Source organism: Apteryx mantelli, chromosome Z, assembly GCF_036417845.1.
Source record: "Apteryx mantelli isolate bAptMan1 chromosome Z, bAptMan1.hap1, whole genome shotgun sequence".
Classification (NCBI taxonomy): domain Eukaryota; kingdom Metazoa; phylum Chordata; class Aves; order Apterygiformes; family Apterygidae; genus Apteryx; species Apteryx mantelli.
Window position 1 is genome coordinate 60,338,164 of NC_090020.1, and position 16,667 is coordinate 60,354,830.

The following is a 16,667-nucleotide window of genomic DNA, read 5'->3' on the forward strand; positions in this document are numbered from 1 at the left end:
GTAGATCTACTGTAAAAGCACAAAGAGCTGTTTTGCCAGTGTGTCAGCATTGCACTTAGGAGCACTTTTGTCCATTATTCCTTAATGCCTGCTGTCTTCCTTGCATAGATATAACCTATGGTAAAGCTAAGTTTGACAACATCAGTACAACTGAAAATGCTTAAAAGAATGTAATTACTGAAAAAGCAATAATCTAAGAGTCAGAGTAATTCAGAGTTTAAAATTAAAATGATCATTGTTAAAAACAACCTTTTTCCCAAACTGGAAACAGGCTGTGTTTTCTTGGAAGCACTGATGCTGAAATTTTAGCATGATTTCTTAAAGAAGTGAGGCTCCTGCAATCCTGCAGTGTGGACGCAGTGCTCAGATTAATCCCCCTTAACTTAGACGTGTTGCTAATGGTGCAGTTTTGTCATCAGCTTCAGCGTTCTGAATGTGGAGCGCTGCCAGAGAAGGACCCTGCCTTTCTTCCTTGCCTTTGCTTGCACATTGCTGCCATTTCTTTCTACCACCTCTAGCAACTGTGCAGGTGTGTGATGAGCTGAATTGCCTTGCCTGATATACCTGAAAACTAGTCAGGGAAAAGGAAATAGTTCATTTTCAGTCAAATACACAAGCAGCTCTGACTCAATAGGCAGCCACAGGATCACAAATGCGGACACGAAGGAGGAGATGCCAAAGTGCAGCAGGCGAGCAGCAAGGGGAGATGGGATGGGACGTCTTGGTGCTTGCACCCAGCTAGACTGGGCTGAGCTCGTGCTGGATTAACACTCAAAGATGTATCAGCTAAGCATATATTGTTGCTCCAGGCTGCCTCTACTGTCAGTATGGAAAAGGAGAGAGGGATGCTTCTGCGGATAATTTAGGTATTAGAAATCTCCGAAGTGTGAAAGTGCTACCACTTCAGCCCACCTGTCTCCCTGCACTAATTATAGGCTGCAACTACACAGCATATATTGCTAAAACTCAGTGTGATAAATCTGAACTGTCTGTCTACTCGTAATGACTTGCGAACACATTGTGTTTTGAAAGACCGTTAGGGATCTTGGGAATATTCCCTCCCTATGAGTTTTATGTAAAAAGGAGGCTGGACAGAGGATGGAAACTTTAATGGTAACTCATGGAGACAAAAGCTATAGTATTTATAACTTTTTAGTATGCAACAGAGAATTCAAATGCTGGAAGGAACCTGGAGATAAAGTCAGTGTGATGTACAGCTCATGGAATTGCCTGTTTTCTTTCAGAATAAAAACTGGTATCCATTGAAAAAACAGGATATAATAAATTTCATTCTGAAATCATGTAGAGAAATTAGATTTTTCTTTAGAATATTTTCCTAGTAGCCTGGGATGTTTGCATCTCTGAAGAAAATGCATGTTTGTATATTTGAAGCTCTGAACTGTGGCAGTGCTTAAATATATTGGGGTGGTATTCTATCAGTGTGAAGAATCAAACGAGAAGGAACAAAATGTCATTTTCTTTTCTCTCATATTTTGCAGGTGCTGTGTTAGAGCTTCATATGTTCTTGGGCTTTTAGTATTGATGTCCTACACAAAGTAGGTATTCCAAACAGTATTTGGCAGGCCTGTCTGCAGTAGGACAGCAATCTTTGACTCAAGATGGAAGAAACATACAAAGATAGGACTTCGCTAGTGAAAGGAGCAAAAGATATTGCCAAAGAGGTGAAGAGACAAGCTGTCAAAAAAGTGAATAAAGCTGTTGAAAAAGCTCAGGATGGCTACACCCAGAGGTCCTACAACCGATTTCAGGATGAAGAAGATGATGATGATTACTATGTCCAAGGAGGAAATTATGGTGTAGAAGCTAATGATGATGAAGGATCAAGTGAAGCAACTGAAGGACATGATGAAGATGATGAAATTTATGAAGGGGAATATCAGGGAATCCCCAGCATGGGGCAGGGCAAGGATGGCATGGTGGCCTTAGGGCAGCCTATGCGTGATGAATATAAGGATCGTCATGAACTGGAAACAGAGAGGAAAGCTGATGAAGAAGAGCTAGCACAACAGTATGAACTGATAATTCAAGAATGTGGCCACGGTCGTTTCCAGTGGGCCCTCTTCTTTGTATTGGGAATGGCCCTAATGGCTGATGGGGTTGAAGTTTTTGTGGTTGGATTTGTGTTGCCCAGTGCTGAGACAGATATGTGTATACCCAATTCTGGGTCAGGATGGCTTGGTGAGTGAAAGCTCTGCTCTGTCTTTGTGGTGTTACAAGTGTCACTTACAGTATGTCTAAACAATAACTTGTGAACACTAACGCTTATTTAAAACTTCTTATGTTAAATGTAAATAAGCAAGCCACTAAATGCATTAAGAGCTAATATGGATTTAATGAAGATAATGACTTTGTTTATTTTTTAGATAATTTTCAATCAGAAGTATAAATCAATAAAGTGGAAGACTGCACAGTAAAATTAAAGAGCAGAAGGATATGTTCTGTTCTTGGTTACAAGAGGAGACATCCAGATGACCTATATTTAAAAAAAGCAGTGCGATTATTGGAGCTCTTCTGGATTTATACAGGTGTAATAGAGAACAGATCATATAACTAACCAGCATCAGTTCTCATACTGAGTGGGAGCTTTCCCAAGGGAGAGGTGGGATACAATCCAAGGAAAGCAGGAAGTCCAGGGAAAATTCTGTCTAGCTTTTCTTTCTTCTGTCTCTTTGACTCCTTCTCTCCCATTGGCTGCTTTCTTCTCTAGCCACTCAGAAAGTTCAATGTTTACTCTGAGTCAGTGGGGACAGAGCCAGTGGGACAAATGGCTGGAGACACATCTGGGGTATGCCTTTTGTATCCTGTCAGCTGGTGGGGAAGGGCAGTTTCTGCTCCCGCAGTGCGGCAAGGAGGCAGGCTGAGCTGGCATTGTGTGGCAGCACTGCAGGCAGGCCCGTGCTTTTCTTCCCGGGCATGCCCAGGATAATCAGATCAAGCAAGGATTTCACAGGGCTGGGTTACAAAAAACGAGAGTATAAGTGATTACCCTTGGAAAAGGGGAGGTAGGAGTGGAGGGACTTGGGACATGACAGAGAATGGAATATATGTATGTATATAAGGGGTTTGGGCCTGAAAGGGCCCAGGCTATTACAGAAAAGAAGGAGGGCTTCATGTAAAATATGTAAGAACTTTTGCCTTACAACAGATATGCTGTTTGTTTCTTGTATCTTTACAGTGCATTGTCTCAACATCGCAACAGTCTCATTTTAACTTTATTTCATCTTCTCTCATGTCCTAATCTTTATCCCTTTGCTCCTGATGAGTTAAAAGTACCCTAAAATATTAAATGCATAAAAACTAGATTCAGAATTTTAAATAGCACAAATTGCAACAGAAGGTCTCTTGGTAGAACATTAAGCTCAGATCAGGCTGGATTCCTGACGTTGATACTAGCAGTTTGACTGTAGGTTTTAATAAAGTGGACAATGGTCATCCTCATTTATATCTTCAAATGTCTCTTCGTGTCAGTGAGTCAAGAGTGGAAATGGGAGCAGAGTTCTCACCTGTCTGGGCTCTTTGAGACATTCCTTGCCATTAGATCAGCTTTGCTGGAAACAAACTACCTTAGCTATTTGTATGGTACAGCAATTAAACTTCTAATAAATTAAATCATCCAACTTTTTTTGATTAAAGAGGCTGCATGCAAATACTGTTTGGTACTCTTGATTACACAAATTCATAAATGTCATATTTGCCATGCTTAGACCTGTGAGTTCTCATAGCTACCTTTTACAGAAAGAAGGTGCATAAACATGTCTATTTATGGCATGGAGGAGAGAGATAGAGGAGAGAAACTAAAACATGCAAAAAAATGGTATCTCTAAATGTTATCTGAATTATTAACTGAACTTGCGAATTTTACTTCAGAAGGAATTTAAATGGTTAAGATTTAGGACCAGAGCACCTATCTTTGAAGCTGCCAAGAGTGAACAGGGGAGAAACTCTTAATCAGTGTTAGCGACGATGTTCATCCTTTAAGTTAGGAACATCCTGGGAACCTGTATATATCTAATCAGTCGGCAAAAAAACAACAACTAGCTGTAACCGAGAGTGAACTTTCTTCATTATAAAATCATTATAATGCTAAAAATCACACCCACTGGGTTGAAGACCCCTAATTGTGGGGAGACCCTTCCCCACTGGGCATGTGTAAGTGAGAAGTGCAGTGTAAGCAATATGCAAATAATTTAACCAGTCATGTAATAGGGGCAGAACAGAGGCAGCTCTTGGCTGAGAAAAACTGTATAAGTAGAATAATAAATAAATACCTGGCATGCTAGCTTTGTGGATTTATCACCTAGCACCCGATTTTGCGCAACATCAAAATAAAACAATATCTCGATTCTGTGTGTGGATTGACTTGTTGCACACCGGGTAATGAATCCCCGATTTGGGACAACATAAATGTTACTGTGTCACTGCAGATACTAATATGGAACACATTTAATGAAAACAGTGGTGCACAATTTGCTTTTAATGTGATTTTGTTACACAGTATTTAGCAGCTGAGGACTGAACATATTTAAACACTTTTAATCAATTTACAAGTCCTCTCTATTGCTAGAACAAAAATTATGTATCTCACCCCCCTTTTTTAATTACTGATAACCTCTTTTGTTTTATCTACTCACCCTCCCAAAAAACTGAATTGTCAAAGTTAATTTTGTTACCCAGGATGACAGCAATATAAGGGTAGCCACTCTCTCTGCAATCTTTTTGTGTTGCTTACACATTCAGTAGCTAACTGATCTGCATGTGCAGTCCCTTCCACTTACTTACATTAAACGTTATACAGGGAAATGGATCTTCTAGTATTTGAGATGTTCTGAAACTTTAGTGTTCTTGATATCTCTGATTATCACATTATGGATGTGGAGAACATGGCCTTAACACTTTTTCTTTGTTACACCTGCAAGATAGAATTGAAATTTGAGGGGAAATACATTATGTTTTCTAAAAATATTTCATTTAAACAGTTGCTGTATGCATTATGGAGGTGCTCCGTGATTGTGAGTGGGGAGTGCAGTAGCAGGTGGGTGTGAATATGGAGCCATATATAAAGCTGTGGCTCATGTCTTGAAGAAAGGTTGAGGGTTCCCCAATCACTAGACTTCTTAAGATGCTTTCTTGAGATACTTTGGAATGACTGTGTGCATGGTTAATTGAAATTCAGCACAGAAGCTGGTAATTTCCAAATATTATGTATATGTAAATGATACTTGCAGATAAAATTAAGGAAACATGTCTGAAAGGCTTAGATGTGTGAACAATGTATTCTTATGCCTAAAATATGGAAGTTGTAATGAATATCCCCATATCTTCCTTTTGTAATAATATAGCACTAGCCTCTGTGTTGTGGTATTAACAAATAAATGATTCTACATTAAAAGATTAACACAGAAAAAGGGAAAAATTGAGCTAAGCAGTGTTATCTTTCCCAATGTGTGTCAAAGGCATTGCAACAAGTAATGGTTTTATCAATAGTTCCACAAAACCGATGATATTACATGCCCATTAGTAATAGAAATGTATTATAGGTTGCAATCCTTCAATACAGTGATGAATATAATACTTATGCCCAATATAAATATACTGCAGACAGAATAACCATAATTTCAGTGATACAAAATATTCATCAGGGCAGTGAATGTTTAGTGGAAGCATTTTAATGTGATCATAACTAGGCCTTCACAGCCATGCATTTCAAATGCTTTGCTGTTGTGATTTCCCATCATAATTGCATCCTAACTGGGGTCTTTAAGACAGGCATAATTTTTTCATGATTATAATTTCATAATCTAGAGGGCTTTAATGTTACTAGAATACTGAAGTCATGAGTCCAGTGCTAGAAGTTATAAAGTGGAGTCAGTACATATGTACACATGTGCAATACTTATTTTTCAGGCGATTTTCTAGACTATTAGAAGAACACAATAAGAACATGCTAATTTGTCACTAAAAAAGCATCCACTGACTTGACTACTAATTGTAAAAACTTATTTCCTATCCCCCATGCCACTTTGGTTTACCAGGGGATGTAAGCTACCTAAAAGCATATGACAATACTCATAAAATCTCCCTGTTGCATGTCTTGTCTTACTTGGCAGATTCTGAGATTCCCTCTGTACTGACCCGTGGATGAACGTGCGATTGCTGTTGATTGATCAGTAGCAGCATTTCAGAGTCAGTGAAGGTATATGATGAAGGTGCTGATCAGAATTCATGAACTGGTTTCTTGATACCTTTGGGGTTAAATAATATAAATCATCTATCTTTTTCTTCTCTAAGGTTTTTTTTTTTTTTTAATAAATAGTGAAGTAGCCTTGATTATACTCTGGCATGATTATAGACACGTTGCTAAGATCAAGGGAAAGGTTTACTTTCCCTACTCTAAAACCTGCCCATATGTGGATCCCCACTGACCTCTTGGTCCTGGCCCCAGTGAGACAGGAATGCACATGTAGCTCAGAACTGGCCTGATTTCAGTTAATCCTCTAGGGATTTTGGAATTTCCTCTGGATGATGAAACTCATGTGAGACTTACTGTACAAACTAGGTTTTGTCCTTTCTAGATTTATAGAGAGGGCTACTATTATTTCTCCGTAAGCAGATATAAGGTGCTGTAACTAACAAATTACAAATTCCTAACACCTTTCCTTTTCTGAAGACCACACGATATGATTGCACTAGGAAGGGGATCTAAGAAGTGCAGCAAGTCTTTGCAGTAGGCGAACTGAAAGAATTTTCTCTTGTGGCAAAACTTCTCAAGAAAGAGATGGAAAAATGTTTTCTTCCAGTGCTAATAAAGAGATGCCTATCTGCTTCCAATCTAATGGTTGTTAACATTAGTTAGTGTCACGCTAATGTTAACAAAATCACAAGGAAGTTGCAGTCCTTGGTGCCTCAAACTGAACATAGCCTCAACTTGTTGTAAGAGAATTAGAAGATAAGGAAAAATCTAAGAGGCTAAGAGGGTAATAATCCTTTAGTGCCGGAAGGGATTTCTCTCCTGAGTCACAAACCTTCTGGAATGGACAGGTTTATTTAAATGTGAGTGGTGTTAAAATGAGAAAAGAGGGCTGGAAGGAACTATGGGAAATTTCTAGTCCACTTTCTTACCCCATTGCAGTGTAAACTATATTTGACATAGACCATTTGTCTAGCCTGTTCTTAAAAACCTCCAGCCCTAAAGAAAGATAAATGAGGAAATGGGTTTCATTTTTTCCCCTTATTTTAATCACTGAAATAACCACTAGTATATCAGTTGTGCTGGAGAAAAGTGAAGTCAGAACGGAGGAATGGCTTGGTAGGACTGTTTTTTCACAGTCATTGACAGCAGATCATTACCACAAACAAATGAATTTTTCCTTTGCTTGACAGATACTAAACTGCATTCCACTCAGACTGAAAAAAACACAGAAAATGTCTGTCTTGACATCAAGTTGTGGAAATAAGACACACAGTCCTTGCATGCTATAGAAGGTTACTATGCATCTTGGAACGTTCAGAGGCTCGAACAGCAGTGTAAGCCTCCGCGCGAAACCAATGTTGTTTTCACTGTGTTGTGAGGGTAGTGCTGTTCACCAGCAAATCCCGATGCTGTTTAAAGGTTAAATTCACTTGAGCTGGTGCTGTAATAGAATTTCTGAATTCTTTCTAAGCATTAACTTTTTTGTGAGTGCATCTAATCACAGTAAGAACATATATTTAAGAATATGCTGGTATTTGTATAAAGTGTGAAATAAGTAGAGCTAAGTCACATCAAGTCTCTCTGTGGATGTCTCATTATTTATACTTCTTCTTATGCTTCTCTGGGCTGTATCTATTCTTTTTCAGTACCTACAGCAGAAAGCGCTAGCCTGCTTTACTAGGTGTTGAAAAGACGATGTGTCCTGCCTTTTGTAACTTTTTTTTTTCCTGATGCCAACAACTTATGTGATGGAAGATTAATTTACAGATCCCATTTAATTCTTGCTGTTATCTGTTGAGATGAGATGTAATCTTATGAAAGATTTTTTTCTGTAGGTTGTCAATCCTCTGTAGCACCTGTTGTAATAAGTAATCTAAGGTAAAATAGAATTCAGCTCTTCCTGGAAGGGCTTTAATTTCATTTGAATGATCTATAAATACTCTTAGAGACCTGATGTGGCATTCTATAAACAGTGTTGCTGTTTTTTTTCAAATTTAAATCTAGTAGTGCCTTTTAATTCTAAGCGTTCAATGTGTGAATTGTTTTTTGTAAAGTGCTATATTTTGCACTCATTTTAGGCCAGGATACTTTTATTCTTCTCTTAACTTATTGCTAACAGCTGGTAAACATACATTTAATCTTTTCTGTTGTTTAAAAAGCTTACCACTGACCCCACTTGTATCTCTAAATCCTGTCTACTCTCTCTTTCATCTTCTAGCCCACTGAATGTGCAGCTGACAATCATTTTCAGGAGTTCCTCTCCTTCACACCTGACCTAAGCTTTCTTCAGTTTGGCTTTGGCTTCTTATACTTCACAGCAATTGGTCTTGCTTGAGTACCTAGCCAAAGCTTAGAGCCAACCGTTCATCTTCATCATTCTTAACTGGCAGTTACCAATTCCACACACTTATTGAAATCTTGTTCTCTTTTAGCTTCTGTGACTCCCTAATCTCTTGATACTCTTCTTTCTTTTTTAATGGTTTCTACAGCTGATATTTTTAGAAGGCCCTTCTAATCCTTCCTTCAGCTTCCTTGGTAGGCAGGGGTCCCAGCAGCCATGTTCGTGGTCTGCCTTAGTTTTCTCTGTTTGTGTAATCTCACCCATAAAAACAAAACCAGTTTCATCTTTGTGCTGAAAAATGACACATCTTCTGTCTTTTTTGGATGTAATCTCATCCTGCCTTCCTGATCTTTCCTTGTAGACAACAAATGTGTTAAAGTATGAAACAGCTAAAATAGAAATCTTAATCTTCCTCGCTTTTCATTTTTTCAAAGGCTATCATCTTTCTTCATCAGTGGGACTATTGCTATCCTTCCTGTCACTCTTGGTCTGAATAACCCTATTTCTATGACTCCACATGCAGATTGTCCCTAAATTTTACAATTTTTTTTTTCTGCAAACTTAAACTATGGCCTTTTTTTCCCATCACAAAAATAAGACACTTTTCCCTTTTCTCAACATCTTTGCAGCTGAAGTAGTAAAGCATCCTTTCCCCCGAGCTAGACAAAGTTATCCTGTCCCAGTTATGTCTGTTCAGGATGCCATGCCACTCCTTCTGAATGTCTCTTCACTGACTCCACCATGCGATCTGTAAGGGCTTACCTTCGCTTGTAAAGCCCTTGATAGCCACACAGCTGTTACCGTTGTTATCAGTGGATAGAGGCTGACTCCTGCTTCTGACTGGCCCATGATGCAAGCCTTCTTTGCCCTGCTGGCATTTTTCAAACAGATACCTTCATCCTTTTTTCACTTTAGCCCCTCAGCACTGGAAAAAAAAAATCCATATAAATGTCACAGGATTAAGTGATTATCTTGTTTAAACCTTCCTCTGCATTCATGCCAACAAAACCTGACAACCGGTAAGCCACTCGCATGCTATGACTATCATCTTTTCCAGAGGCCACTGCTTTTTCATTGTTTCCGTGTATTCTCCCCTGCTCTGCTTTGTACCCATATATCACCTCTTGTTGAAAATTTAGACTGAATGATCTCTTGAGCATAAACAATCTTTTTTGTTCTGTGTTACTTAATGCATTACTTAACTACAATATCCCAGTCCATAATTAGGGCTCATAGTACAGGAACACAAAGAGAAATAATCTTTACATGTAAAAGATATTTTTAGTTAATTAGCCATAGAGAGAGAATTTCTTCTATCCAAAAAAATCAAATATCATGATAAATCACCTGCTTAGGTGGCAAGCAACTCTGCAGAAAAGTATCTAAGGGTCCTCCTAGACAGCAAGGTGAACATGAGTCAGCAGTGCACCCTTCAGCAATGAAAGCTAACTGCATTCTGGGCTACATTAGCAAGAGTGTAGCCACTAGGGTGAAGGAAGTGATTATTTCCCTTTACTCCAAGCTTATGAGGCCACATCTGGAATACTTTGTCCAGTTGTGAGAGAGAGATTACAAGAGAGAGATTAACAAATTTGAGCAAGTTCAGCAAAGGACCACTAAGGTGGTTAGAGGGCTGGAATACATGACATATAAGAAGCAGCTAAGGGAACTGGACTTGACAGTAGTGTTTGGCTACCTAATTTTGCAGGAGGAGGACTATAGAGAAGTCATCAAATTTTTCTGAGAGGAGCACAAGAGGTGACGGGTTGCAACCAGGGAAATTCTGTTTGCCTTTAAAGAAAAAAGTTCACAGTGAGGTGGTCAGCCCCTGGGACGCATTACCCAGAAAGGTTGTGGGATCTTCTGGAGATTTTCAAAAGTTGCCTGAATGAGGCCTTGAGTAAAGTGATTTCACTTTGAAGCTATCACTCCTTAGGCAGGAGGTTGGACTAGTGACCTCCAACAGTCTCTCAACCAAAACTTTTCTGATTCCACAATTTGAAAAACAACTCTTTGTAAACACGTCATTAGTTATAACATTTTTAGCTTCCTATAACCAAAAAAGATATTACAGTTACTACATTTGAGTAAACCTTTAAAGAACACACTGTTCTGAAATCATGGATTTTGCACAGGCTTGCTGGTTTACACACAAACTGGGGTTGAAATTCATTTGGGCAAAGTCGTATAGCTTGAGCTATTTGCTCTCCTCGTGAGCCTGTATGGATTTTTCCTTGCTTCTGTAGAACTCTAAGTTGTTGCCACAACATGACAGTGAGTAGTGGACTGCAGGATCTGGGTCTGAGGGAAGCATTTTGTAAGTATTCAGGCATCTACATGCCTGGTGGAATTCTCCAAAGTGCTTGGGCACCTCACTAAATCAGTAGACACCTTATACACATCCTTTGGGACACAAATATATGTACAAATCAGGAATTAAATTATTATTCTCAGATTGTGCTTCTTCTCTTGCATGTTTTGATAGATTTCCTTCATGTAATTTGCTGCTGGAGCAACAATCTCACCTTTTAGAGAGAAGGAGATTTTGCATGTTGTGGAGGTTAAGACTTAAATGATCTTAAGTAAAATTTATGTTAAGTTCTCTTTGATTTTCAATGTTTATGATATTCTTTTGTTTTTCTGTTTTTAAAGTAGCTATAAATTCTCTGTGGAAGCCAGATAAACAGAGATAAAATGATTTGTAGAAGAAGAGGAGTTTTCTTGGGCTTTCTAATCTTTTGGGGGAACTATGCTTTAATATGGAAGCTGAAGATTTTGTCTTTGCTAGTCATTGGTAAAGTTTATCCTTTTTTTATTTTTTATTTTTTGCCTGTTGTGAGGAAATGCACTTGTAAGCTTGAAAAGGGGCCATGAAAAATAAATGTATTGATCTTGGTGATCTGAGGTTCTTCCCCTCTGTAAATTCATTAAAACTTTTTCTACCAGCCTTGTTTATGTAGGGTTATAGTACATTTATGACTAGCTTAACTAAAATTTCTTTTGAGGCTGAAATCCAAAACTTGGGAAAGTATAATACTGACTAGTTGATTTTATTTGTATTTCTTCTTAAATGTCTGAAATTTAAGATTTTTTTCAAAAAAATATCTATCTTGAGCATTATGGTTTACTTTAATCTACTCAATTCAATTCCAATGATACTTTTGACAGTGTGGTTCCTCTGTATACTATCATGCAGAAGACAGGAACACTTACTTATATAATTGAAATTTATTTATAAAAAGGTCTGAATCATAATTGGTGGTCACAAAACCATCCTTACATAGCAGTTAATAAAACTCATTCCTGCTGCCGTAAGTAGGAACCTATTTACAGCACTTTCTTTCTCTTGTTGTTAAATATTATAATAGGTCTTTATAGGCAGGTAAGGTTTATTATGTGTGCTTGCACAGAATAAAGTAGGAGAAGGTGAGGGAGTGTTTTCTGGTTACATTTCAGTTGGTAGCAGGGTACCAGATTTGTGATGATATAATAGACCACAAATGGTATAAATTAAAGGAAAACCATGCTCTGCTTCTCTGTATTTTACCGTTATGTGCAAGTGGTGGAAGATGTGCTCCTATGGAGTTGAATCTTCTGGGGATACACCTTTATTTATTTTTACTATGGAGAACTTCTTAAAATTTTTTGGGGGTTATGATTTTAGACTTCAAAGATAGAGGAAGAGACTTAATACTGATTTTTTTTAATATGGAATCTTGGCCATGGTATGAATGGTAATCTTGTTGAAGGCAGCACAGATCTTGAAATGATAGGTTTTTAGATATGGGTTTTAAAATTACTGTATTCATGAGAAATGAAGCAAGGTTAAGAATACTTACTGGAGTCATAGCAGACCTTAGAGTGTGAGGAATATCACTGAAATAACAGTGAGAGTCCATTGTGCTTATGGTTAATAGTAGTAATAAATCTTTAGCAGCAGTAGAAATATTTAGAAACAGAGATGTAGTCATTGAAATGTGCACTAAATATTCCTGAGCAAGGTGAAAATGTGCATGTAGGATTAATGCCTTATATCTTCAGAAGATGCCAGAAATACAAATGCTGTCATGCATGGTGTTCACCTTTGGTACAAGGTCAATTCCCTTGCAGTGGTATTAAACGATTCCTACTGCAGTGTTCTCTCTGCTTGCCTTCCAAACATGATTATTTGAGGGAGAAAAATTAAGAGAAAGATCCTTGTCTGTTCTAAGGAGCTATGTTACTCGAACCAGTGGAGATGGTATGTTTGTTTTTGGTTTTGGAGGGGAAAAAAGGAACAGAAGAGAGAGCGTGCAATATAATTTTTGTCTGTTATGAACTGGCTTAAACCCGTCACATGGAATATCCTGGGCTTGTCACAAGATAGGAACTGGGAGCACGGATTGGAACCATTAATGAAATGCAGCGTATTCAGCTCTCTGAGCTGTTAGGGGCTCCTGCCAGAAGCCAGTAGTTTAAGGTAGGTCACAGCTACCCTCCTTTTCTGAGTATGATTACCTGCAGGTCCTAAACTGTCTTTTTGTGACAGAAGGCTGTGCTAATAGGGAGAACATCAGCACCATGTAGAAGGTTTTGATGATCCAGTTTTTCCAGCATTCAGCTTTACTGATGACTGCAAGCTACTGGACGACGTTAAGTTATGTGTTCACTCTTCGCTTTTAAGAGATTAACCATTTAACCTGGGGTTAGGAGAATTCAATAACCAGTTTCAGTTATGCAGCTTTAACCTGAGTAAAAAATTCAATACAAGCCAACATGAAATCACTGCATTGCAGTTCACAGCTGAGAGGCTTGGTGTTTGTACGTGTTTCCAGCATGGCCAAATGCTGTTATAACCAACTCATCTTTTGAGAGCTCTGTAAGTAGCATAATACTTATTCATTACTTTTTTTAGTTAGATAGACATAATTATACTCCTATGCCTTGGAACAGTGTCAAAGATATAAGTGCATATATGGCTAGTAAAGTACTAGGCCACTTTTTGAGACAGACATTTGTTGCCGGAATGTGACACTTTCCTGAAGACTTAAGCTGTGCTTGCTTCAGTTGAATCCAGTGAGTACAGTGGATATTGGGAAACTCTCTTTTATTTAAATGACTGAAATTACAGTGGACAATTGGGATAGCATATGTACTAATGAAGGTTGTATGAGTAAGCATTGAGATACTCGTGCATTTAACTGGTCAGTTACAAACATGCTTTAATAACATGCGCAAATACCCCTGTGTTATTTGTCTGCACACATACATAAGGCTCAAATAATTGTGTGCTTCAATTACCTTCAAATCTCTGGCTCATAAGATATTTCTATTTCCGTTGATTGTCTAAAATAGTTAAAAATCGCTGGGCTTTTTTACGCACTGCAGGTTATATTTTGGCTCTGCCTATCCTATCACAGACCAGTGATTTTACCGTTCATGTCACGCACATTTATAATCTTACAAAAATGGCCAAAAGAAGGAAATGCCTCCCAAAGGAAAAGCCTGGTGATTTCACACATTTAATTTGGCTGTCACCTCTGCTCCCCCCCCCTCCCCCGCCTTTGGTATCTATGGCTGATGATACATCGCTGTTTTAGTGAGTCAAATCCATTTTTTTAACCAAACTGAACGTTTTTCATATGATGCTACACTCTCCTTAAGGTCCGTGTCTGGTTAATTCTGCAACACAGTTAAGTTAACTTAACTATAAGTTAACTATAAGTTAACTAGTTATTCCAGAGCTTTGGCTTGCTTAAATGAATGTCAATGCTGAAAAGGAAGGAATGCAATTAATTTTGTAAACTACTCTGACAGTATTTTAGTGAGGACATAACTCTTTTCCTATGATGGATACATCTGTTCTCACTACACAGGCCTGTTTCCCTTGTTTGAACTAGTTTTACATTGTCACAAATATGTGGAATGTCACTACTTTCCTAGCAAAGGCAGGATCAAAGCCACTATACTACACAAGTGTAAACACTTAGATAAAGGAGTGATGCTGAATTACTGGTAAAATAAATGAATGAATAATATGGCAGCATAAAAACAGCAAACTAACAGGCCACAAGTGTCCAGGGAGGATTACTCTCTATCTGCTTTGTGACTGGACCTGTGAGCAGTGTAGGGAAGTTCTGTCCATAACCTTTTTGCTGAAGAATCTCAGATTTTACACCCAGTCCACGTAACTCTGCCTACTGCTCAGACTTCTAGATGGGAAAGAGAATAAGATACTCTCCTCTTCCCTACCACTAGTTGTAAAATGTTTATCAAATTGTTCTTTGGCTCTCTTAGACCAATGACCCTTTTTAACCATCATGTACCAGCCCTTGTTCCAGCTAGTGGAAAATAAAACCAAGAGTTTTTGATGACAAGTCCATATGTTGAGTTCTTCTGGTTTGAGCAAAATGTGCTTTACAATGCATAAATGCATTTACGCTTACAAGGAGCAAGCTTCTCTTAGGATAAATGTGTGAATGATAAAAGTGTCCCGTTTCACAGGAAACAAGATTCATAGAAAGCAATTTATCAGGCAGACAGACATTTGTATCTGACTTGGTAGGAAGTTAGGAGAGTGATATGAACTAGGGAAATTAAGGAAATGGTGTGAAGTGACATTGGCTTTACATCTATAATGATAAAAAAGAGAAAGGTCTACATTCCCAAAGAGAGGCAGAGGTGGCCAGTTTGCAAATTTCTTTCTGTCATGTCAGCTGAACAGAAATTATTTGCTGTACTGGTTAACAGTGGAGGGCTTCATATGAACTTGAGAAAGTATGGATGCATGTAGCTCATGTGATATGTGGTTCTCTATCGTACTGTATATTGCTTTTGTCAGCTCTGCTCATTTTCACAGCTCACAAATATTTTCCTAATCTGCTAGAATTCAGAGCGATTTTCAAGGTTCTGAAACTGCCACTAGCAAGTTTTGCTGAATAGAGATCGTGAACTGATAGATAGAGTCATCTACATAATTTTCCATTTAGACATTATAACTCTGCTTCCTGGCACTATTGTAAATACATCACTAAAAAGCCTGCTTGGCGTCACCAGCCCCTGCAGGTGTACTGGCACCAAGCAGAGCGTTATTGGGTCCATCCTTCTTCGTTACGACCTTGGATTAGTTACTGTGTTTCATTGGCTGTAAAAGGGAAAGTAGAAAGATGAGATGGGACCATTAGCAAAGGGAATTCTCTTTTTCACTCATATGCTGTTGTGTGCTAGGTGAGGAAGACCGCGTCTCCTGTCAGATACTGTGGGAGATGTGTGTGTGTGTTGGGGGGGGGGGGTTTCCTCCCCACGACAGTTGTTCACTCTGGTAACCTCCTCCTGATGAGGTTAAGCCTAATCCAGTATCTTTTTTTGAAGCCAGTGAGAGTCAGAGATTTCAAATATAAGGGTTTTTTTTCATTTTTAACATTTTTATCTTCCCTCCCACCTTCATTACATTGGAACAAAGGTAGTAACAGTCACTGTTTAGAAGAAAGAAAATAAAAAGTTATTTCCTCTCATTTACAAGGGAAGTAGTTTGCACAGTACTGGAATATAATTTCAGTAAGGAAAGTTAATGGCTGATTAACCACTGAAGTAATAATCAACAGTTAGCTTTATTAAGCTTTATTATTGTACAGATACCTTCAGTAGCAGCACAGTTTTATTAAGTAATTCTTAGTATCCTGTTCCTTGATTACTTGTGTTGGATGCATCTGCTCTTAATGTAGATGTGTATACTTTGGACTTTCTGTTTTAATTCAGCACTGATTAAAAATTCCAGTGATTATTCATGGTCTTTGCTCTGTTTTGAGTAAGAAGCAGGACTAAGCAAACAAGATTAAGACAATAAAATGTGTAGCCAAAATGAAGAGTTTCGTTATGAAATGAGATGATTAATTTAGAGGACTGTGTGGGCAATTAAAAGCTTTTGTGAAATATTATTTTTGCTTTGGAATTTTATTGATCCTAGCACATTGTAGAGTAAGTGCTGTGCACTGTTCAATCATATGCACCATTTATAATCATTCTGATTCTCAGGATTGCCATGGAAGTGCATTTCCAATTGCAAAGTCACAGCAATTTCCACCATAACATGGTCAGTTCAGAGCTGGGTGAAGAGTGCACTGAATTTAACATCTA

General features: G+C 38.2%; 1 protein-coding gene across 1 annotated transcript in view; it reads left to right on the forward strand.

Moving 5' to 3' along the window:
• Nucleotides 1–1,505: 1,505 nt before the first annotated feature.
• SV2C (synaptic vesicle glycoprotein 2C) overlaps nt 1,506–16,667 on the forward strand; it is an 88,430-nt gene continuing 73,268 nt past the window's right edge. The window contains exon 1 of the mRNA XM_067315516.1: nt 1,506–2,199. Within this exon, the coding sequence (XP_067171617.1) occupies nt 1,620–2,199 (580 nt within the window). The 5' untranslated portion in view covers nt 1,506–1,619. The remainder of the gene's footprint in view (nt 2,200–16,667) is intronic.